General features: G+C 39.3%; 1 protein-coding gene across 8 annotated transcripts; it reads left to right on the top strand.

The window, feature by feature from the left end:
* Positions 1 to 802: 802 nt before the first annotated feature.
* LOC120085947 (DEAD-box ATP-dependent RNA helicase 42) lies at positions 803 to 7,563 on the top strand. 8 transcript variants are annotated; one of them, XR_005484089.1, is made up of 7 exons: positions 803 to 1,029; positions 1,143 to 4,780; positions 5,070 to 5,157; positions 5,316 to 5,423; positions 5,876 to 5,936; positions 6,056 to 6,171; positions 7,226 to 7,563. XR_005484089.1 is itself a non-coding variant. In XM_039042278.1 (3 exons), the coding sequence occupies exon 2, from the start codon at positions 1,332 to 1,334 to the stop codon at positions 4,776 to 4,778; it is 3,447 nt and encodes a 1,148-aa protein (XP_038898206.1). In that variant the 5' UTR covers positions 803 to 1,029; positions 1,143 to 1,331; the 3' UTR covers positions 4,779 to 4,780; positions 5,316 to 5,657. The 8 variants fall into 8 exon arrangements, 1 of the variants encoding a protein (XP_038898206.1); XR_005484087.1 differs by having other exon boundaries at positions 5,070 to 5,173; XR_005484090.1 differs by lacking the exon at positions 5,070 to 5,157.
* Positions 7,564 to 8,619: the final 1,056 nt, after the last annotated feature.

Below are 8,619 nucleotides of genomic sequence, written 5' to 3'. Positions count from 1 at the left end.
CATACTTTATATCTTACCAAAATTAATGAATTAGAGTGCTTAAATGATCCTTGTTGCTTCCGTTGTTACTAATATATTCCTACCTACATATATATATATATATATATATCACAGTATATATAAAAAAACCCATATATCATTGTCGACCGTCATTATCTAGAACCCCACGTAAATGGTTCATCCCTCGATGGATCTACTTGCCTATGCCGGAAAAATCACCCCTCCCTAGTCTGACGTTGGAAAAAACGTCCTACGCCAGATCTACTCGCCACATATTGGAAGATGCATCGAATTTGCTCGTCCACGTCAGAAGATTTGCTCCACGCGCCAGATTTGGGGACGAAGGTGACAACAACTGGTTAGTGGCCCAAATGGAGGGAGGCAACGATGGATCTTGGTAGGCGCATCATCAATGGTGGTAAGGTGGATGGAGGGAAGGAGGTGACGACGAAAAGATGAGAAAAAGTTTTGAGAGAGAAGTTGAAGAAGATGAATTGTGGGTTGGATATGAAAAGATGATTGAGAAAAATGAAATTATTAAAAAGAAATCATTAATGGAGCGCGAATGAGATATGGAAAGTTTTTACTCTTTTGTATTTTTTTATTTTATTTTAATGTTTGGAAGGTTAATTCGTAAAAGGTCACCTGCTTTTTCGAAAATATGAAAGATATTTATGAAAAAAATGGAAAGTTTCATACATAAGTGGTAAATGTACAGAAACCCCTTCCATAAAACTAGACATTTGGGCCGAAGACTAAGTTGAGATGGGCCTAAAGACATAAAAAGGCCAATACCCAGGTGGGATTCTGAGAGTGGACTTGTAGTCAGTCATTCGAGAAAGGAGGCTGGGGATCTCTTCCGGTATCGGACATAACGGCGGGGTTGGAGCCACAGTTTCTCACCTGCCAACGCAACGTTTCAAAAGACCGGAAAATAACCACTGCACTGCTATCCGACTCCGCTACGCAATCCTAAGAAACGGAATTAGGGTTTTCGACTGCTCTTTCCTCCCCATCCTCCGTAACCTGGTTAGCGTTTCTAATTTCATAGTTTTTTCAGATTGCTCGCGTTCCTTTTTATAGCTGTTTAAGCCACTGTCACAATCTATTTCCCCGTAAATTCCCTGTTGGATTTGAATCAGGTCCATCATACATTCGGTCACGCATCAATACGTTGCAGTAGACACATTCAAACAGTGAAGGGAAGCCATATTGTAGTTTCGAAGCCTTGCCGTCGCCCCGATTGATCACTAATTGGGGCTATTCAGCACTTGCCTTTCACTTTCGAATTCTTTTCCCCCTTTGATTTGGAAGTTCTGTAGCAGTAAGCAATGGAGGATGGGAGAAGTAAATCTAGAAGGGACGATTTGGATGACCCAAAGAAGAGTTATCGGGACCGAGATAGGGAAAGGGATAAAGAGAGAAACGGAGATAGAGGCAGAGACAAGGAGAAGAGAGATCGGGAGAGTCGACGTTCTGAGAGGGAAAAGAGTGTTGATTCTGAAGAGCAGCAGTACGAGAGAGAGAAGGAAAAACTTAGAAGGGACAAGGATAAATCACGGAGTCGGGATGATGAAAGAGATAGAGCAAGGGATAGGAGGAAGGACAGAGACAAGGAAAGGGACAGAGACAAAGAAGATAGGGCGAGGGAGAAAACCAGGGACAAGGAGAAGGAGAGAGAAAAGGAGAAGAGGGAAAGGGCAAGAGAGAAAGAAAGAGAGAAGAGGGAGCGCATCAAAGAAGATCGTGAGAGGGATAGAGATAGAGAGAGGGAGAGGAGAGAACGTGAGAGAGATAGGGAAAAGGAAAGAGACAAAGATAGAAGGAAGCGACGGGAAGTTGTTAGTGACTATAGTGACGAAGACTCTACTGACCATGGTAGGAAGCGGCGTAGGAGAGATGATGATGACCATAGAGCTCATGAAAGCAATAGCAGGATAAATAAGCAGAGAGATCACATTGAAGAGACTCTACGTGAAAAGAGTGAAGAAGATGCATCTGATAAGAATGAAACAAAACCAACTCGCGAAGAGGAGCTGGAAAATGAACAAAAGAGGTTGGATGAAGAAATGGAAAAACGAAGACGAAGAGTTCAGGAGTGGCAAAAGTCGCGAAGATTGAAAGAAGAAGCTGATGGAGATAAGCAGGGTGAACCGAATGCTGATGAACCAAAATCTGGCAAGACATGGACCCTTGAAGGTGAATCTGATGATGAGTACGAAAATGCCAGGCCCACTGAAATGGATATGGATGTGGATGAAAATTCTAAGCCACTTGTAGATGGCGAACAGGTTGCAGTGGACTTCAACAATGGCAATGAAGCAGCCGTGCCTCCACCGCAAGATAGCATTAATGGCGATGCAGGTGATGATGAAATTGATCCTCTGGATGCTTTCATGAACTCTATGGTGTTGCCTGAAGTGGAGAAGCTAAACAAAGTTGAGGCCCCCACAATTAATGATGATAAAATTGCTGAATCAAAGAGCAGAGATAAACCAAGTGATCAGAGTGGTGGTAAACCTCAAAGAAGAATTTCAAATAAATCAATGGGTAGAATAATTCCAGGTGAAGATTCTGACACAGACTATGGAGATCTTGAGAATGATGCAGATACTCTAGAAGATGAAGATGACGATGAATTCATGAAAAGGGTGAAGAAGACAAAGGCTGAGAAGCTTTCTATCGTTGACCATTCAAAGATGGATTATCAACCTTTCCGAAAAAACTTCTATATTGAAGTGAAGGAGATATCGAGGATGACTTCGGAAGAAGTTGCTGCTTATCGGAAGCAATTGGAATTGAAGATACATGGAAAAGATGTTCCAAAGCCTGTTAAAACCTGGCATCAAACTGGACTTACGAGTAAAATCTTAGAAACGATTAAAAAACTTAACTATGAGAAGCCAATGCCAATTCAAGCTCAGGCATTGCCAATAGTCATGAGTGGTCGAGATTGCATCGGTATTGCCAAAACTGGATCAGGAAAAACACTTGCATTTGTGCTTCCAATGCTGAGGCATATCAAGGATCAATCACCAGTTGTACCTGGTGATGGTCCTATTGGGCTTATAATGGCTCCTACCAGGGAGTTGGTCCAGCAGATCCACAGTGATATAAAGAAATTTTCAAAGGTTATGGGTCTAAGGTGTGTGCCTGTATATGGAGGTTCTGGTGTTGCCCAACAAATTAGTGAGCTTAAGCGTGGTGCTGAAATAGTAGTTTGTACTCCAGGAAGGATGATTGATATACTCTGCACTAGTGCCGGGAAAATAACAAATCTTCGTAGAGTTACATATTTGGTTATGGATGAAGCTGATAGGATGTTTGACATGGGTTTTGAACCTCAGATTACTCGAATTGTTCAGAATATTCGACCAGACCGTCAAACTGTACTATTTTCTGCAACTTTTCCTCGTCAGGTTGAAATTTTGGCTCGTAAAGTGCTGAACAAGCCTGTTGAAATACAGGTTGGTGGGAGGAGTGTTGTGAATAAGGACATAACGCAATTGGTTGAAGTGAGGCCTGAAAATGAGAGGTTTTTGAGACTGTTGGAGCTATTGGGAGAATGGTATGAGAAAGGCAAGATTCTAATTTTTGTCCACTCACAGGAGAAATGTGATGCCCTCTTTAGGGATCTCCTCAAGCATGGTTACCCTTGCCTCTCACTCCATGGAGCAAAGGATCAGACTGATCGTGAATCTACCATATCAGATTTCAAAAGCAATGTGTGCAACTTATTAATTGCAACTAGTATTGCTGCCAGGGGTTTAGATGTCAAGGAGCTTGAGCTAGTGATCAATTTTGATGTCCCAAACCACTATGAAGATTACGTGCATCGCGTTGGTCGCACGGGCCGAGCTGGTCGTAAAGGGTGTGCCATCACATTTATTGCTGAGGAAGATTCAAGATATGCACCAGATCTGGTGAAAGCATTGGAACTCTCCGAGCAGGTTGTTCCTAATGATCTGAGAGCTCTTGCTGATAGTTTCATGGCGAAGGTGAATCAGGGACTAGAGCAGGCCCATGGAACTGGCTATGGTGGCAGTGGTTTCAAATTTAATGAGGAAGAAGATGAAGTGAGGAGGGCAGCAAAGAAAGCACAGGCTAAAGAATATGGTTTTGAGGAGGACAAATCGGATTCAGAAGATGAAGATGATGGTGTCCGGAAGGCAGGTGGTGATATCTCACAGCAGGCAGCTTTGGCTCAGATAGCTGCTATAGCAGCTGCCACTAAAGTCAGTGCAGCTTCAATCACAACTCCCAGCTCTGCAGCTCAGCTACTTCCAAATGGCGGATTACCTGTTTCTCTGCCTGGTGTTCTTGGGCTCACAATTCCAGGAACAATGGCAGTTATTCCTGGTGCAACATTGCCTGCAGTTAATAATGACGGGGCTGCTGCAAGGGCAGCATTAGCAGCCGCAATGAACTTGCAACACAACCTAGCCAAGATTCAAGCTAGTGCAATACCTGAACACTATGAAGCAGAATTGGAAATTAACGATTTCCCACAGAATGCTCGATGGAAGGTAACCCATAAGGAGACCTTAGGCCCAATTTCAGAGTGGACTGGAGCTGCTATTACTACTAGGGGACAGTTCTTTCCACCTGGCAAGATTGCTGGACCTGGTGAGCGCAAGCTTTACTTGTTCATTGAAGGTCCTACCGAACAATCTGTTAAGAGAGCTAAAGCTGAGTTAAAACGTGTCCTTGAGGATATTACAAACCAAACATTGTCATTACCCGGTGGATCACAACCAGGCAGATACTCAGTTGTTTAAGTGTGAGAACTTAATCTTTACTTAGACGGCATGGTTTACATGAATCCTTCTGCTGCTATGGAAATATGCACGTTTCATGTGCTTTTCCTCCATTTCTTTGTTTCTATTTTCAAATTGAGAAACAAAAGAATTAAGTTGAGCCAGGAGCATAGCATTCTCAGGATTTCTAATTCTTCTTATAGCCTTCTAATATCTTGTAGAATTTTGGCCTAGATGTAAGATATTATTACTATATATATTATTTCAATGTTCTCCTCTTTTGATTTTTGTTCTGTTTTTCTTTTCCTATTGTGCGAGGGATGTTATATACCTAGATCGCATGTTCAATATTGTCTCTCCGCTATTACCTTGCAATAGTGGCTATCAGATGGCAATTATGGTGCGCCACCCTTTGCGTTAGTGTTCCAGTCATCCTTGCTCAATTTGATCAATGCTCCAGCGGGGCGACTCTACGCATGCTATTGTTACCATATTACATCAATCAGAGTCTTTTATCATTCTTTTGGGTTTATTTGAATTTTATTTTCCTTTTTCCAGGTTTGATTGAGATTGCTGCCGTCAATTGTATTTCTTCTGTGATCCTCGTGATCTGATTTTCAGCTGGAATGTTGAAAGTCCTCAAAGTTAATGCCCTCAAGTTAGAAGGTCACGGTTTGTCATATCTGGTTTACGAAATATACATATATTGATCCCCCATACAGATATTGTATTTCATATATGACAGAAATATTTACAGTATTCAGAATGTTGCCTTTTATCTGAACCTTAGATTCTCAGACGTTTCTACCAATTAACTGTACTTTACAAGAATCACTAGCCTGATTGTGATATATGAACTTGAGTATGTTATGGGATCCTATCATCTGTTGAAAATTGAAATTGTTGTAACTCCTTTCCGTTCTATTAGTTAACATTTTCTATGTTAGGAACAGTATTGTGATTGTTTTGTTTAATTTGGAATACTCGGATATGAAAAAACAATGGGTGAGTTTTGAGAACCGTATTTCTTCCTCTACTTTTATGCTGAACCACTAGAGAATGGGGAAATAAGAATGATTCATGGCTTCATGGCTAAGAGCAAATTTTGTCAACCACAGGCATCCGCCATTGCAGGGTTGTGAAGCCTGGGGGGAAGTCTATGGCATAGCAGATCTCGGAGTGAGAAAAGTTCTTCCTTATCTCTCTGAGTTAGAAGTTGGGGAGTTCCATTCGTTTTATTTAGAATATGTTTGGTTGTTTCCAATTCTTCCATTATGAGATAATGGTTTGCCTTGTAGGCTTCTTTCTTATGCAGCGAAGCGAAGGTATTTTGAACTCTGAGCTTCACGTCGTTTAAATGGAGGAAGCTTGCATCTGGAACGATGTTATTCTTCATTCATTCAACTGGGTAAGGGTAAGTGAATCAATCCGTTGTTCCAACTTTCTTAACCTAGCTTGTTGCTCTCATCGTTGTTCTTTATGTTCGAACTTCCAAACTTCTACGAAACTATAACATATTTTGAAAAGGTTGTGTAATTTTAAGGACGGCGACTTTAATGACCCTTCGTTTCTGATAGCTTAATTGTCCAAGTCATTGATGACGTCAGTTCCTACATAGGGTCAAGAAGATGATCGATTGAATTTTTAGCTGCTTTCTTAACTAATGAAGCAAGAACGGTAATGATATTAAAAATATCATTTTAGATTTATATTTGAGATTTACCCTGTTGCTTTCAATAAATCTTAAAATTATTTTCTAGTTTATGGTTAACTTGTATTCACATTGTTTATTATTATTTTTTGAAGAGGTATTGTAATTAAAGTGTGGGGTGGGAGAATCGAATCTCAAACCATGAGGTTGATAGTATGAACATCATGCTAGTTGAGTTACACTCTTGTTGGCTATTATTATTATTATTTTTAATGAAAGTAAAAATAAGCATTTATTTGTAACAAAGGGAATGAATTTAGACTCGGGAGATGTTTCGGCCTCTAATTTCTGGTAGGTGGAGTGGGCTATTTTAACTCACTCCATGTTTGGAGCTCAATTGCAATAGTTGATGGTTTCAACTATTATAACTTACAATTTCAAACCCTTTTGGTACCATGTTCATTTTTTCTTACTCATCTCTTTTCCCCTCTTGGTTACACTAAGATAGTTTATACCCTATACATATAATCGACAAACTATGACAATCAACTCAACACTTCAAATATAGAACTTTATTTGAGATTTGTCCATTCTTGAACTTTAATTGTAAGGAAGAATTTAAATGGACTCATTTATGAAAATTTAGAAGTTTATATTATAAATTATAAGTTTCATATATACATATATGAAGATTTATTTGAAGATAGGGTTAAAATTGAATGGAATCCGATGGAGACTTAGGACAGTACCTTTAATAATGTTGTTATTGTTATTGTTGTTATTATTATTATTATTATTGATTGCTGCTATTTTCAAGGCTGGGTCAGCCGAGTGATATTGGAGCTGATGGGAGCGAATCCTTTTTCAAAATTCCGAAGGTTGGAATTGGAAACGACCGGCGTTTTATTGTTCCTTCCAATAAAATTATTTCTCTTTATTCTCTAGAAAAAACGGTATAATTGTTCTCATTTAAAAAGAAACCCACATCCCTAGAACCTGTAACTCAATTGCACGCACACTTGCCAGACTTTGGCCTCACCTTCTTCCTACCCTTTTTGTGGCTTAACACTTTTTCCCCATGCCTTTCCTCATTAACTAAAGACGATATTTGTAATATTGGTTCTTTCACACTTCATTAACAAAATATTCTCTCTAGCTTTGGCTATTATTTTTTTTAAAAAAAAAAAGGAATCTTAGAGAAAAATTTCAAACATAAATGATAGAATCTTGTAGGGTTTTAAAGGAAATAATGATTACAACCATGTGTCTTGTTTTATTTTTGAAAAAATTACTCTAACCACTCCGGAGCTATGAACTTTATTATAATTATACTTTTTGGTTTGTAGAGGAACCCTTCCTTGGTTGATCGATTTGACATGTGCAATTTCTTTTTCGTCTATACGTCCGATAATTTGTACTTGAATTTCCTTTGTACCTGTCTATTCAATTAATTTAATAGAAATGAACTCTATTCTTTAATTGTCTAGCTATAAATTCTACAAGAATACTGTCTATAAGTTTCCTATTCTTGTAATAGCAAAGTAGAGGTGCCATCTCCTTCATCAAGATGCAAGCAAAGGTGACCGGCCTTGCTTGCAAAGTTTTAATTTGATCAATTGGTACCCTATGGTTTATTAAGTGTTGTAATAAGTTTCTTGTGTTATCTATGTTCAATTTTAAAAGGTAAACTTGTCGATTTATATATATATATATATATAAAAGAGTATAGAAGATAAAGTATAACACTAGATTCATGATGAAAGACAAAACGTTGTGTTATCAAAGTGGTTTGTTCCAATCCTGAGAAGTTGAGAGATAAAATTTGATGTAAGGGATGTGGTTTATTAAGAGCATTGAAATCAAAGAGCCTGAAAGTCCCAACCTCCTTCCGTCGATCCTCCAACTATAAAAGCTGATCTGTTGTTGCCGCCCAAAAAAGTCGATCCTCTGTCTTCTGGAAAACTCGATCCTCCGCCTCACAAAAAAGTTGTTTCTACACCCCCCAAAAATTTGACCCAATGCCATCGAAGGTCGGTCCTCACCCAAAAAAGACGTCGACCCTTTGTCGGTCATCATGTCAGACCCTGCCCTGTTTAACATTATGCTATCAGTTTTAGTAAACATGTGTGCGTCAGATTCAGGTGTGTTGCAAGTAGTGCTATGAAGGGCAAGGTGTGGGGGTCCACGTTATTTTAAATGTGGACAAGTTTG

Source organism: Benincasa hispida, chromosome 9 (assembly GCF_009727055.1).
Source record: "Benincasa hispida cultivar B227 chromosome 9, ASM972705v1, whole genome shotgun sequence".
Lineage (NCBI taxonomy): Eukaryota > Viridiplantae > Streptophyta > Magnoliopsida > Cucurbitales > Cucurbitaceae > Benincasa > Benincasa hispida.
The sequence above is the reverse complement of the archived record's forward strand: the minus strand, read 5'-3'. Positions and strand labels throughout refer to the sequence as shown.

Excerpts from the sequence above, each read along its gene's own strand:
- LOC120085947 (XM_039042278.1), top strand. The coding sequence starts at position 1,332 with ATGGAGGATGGGAGAAGTAAATCTAGAAGGGACGATTTGGATGACCCA.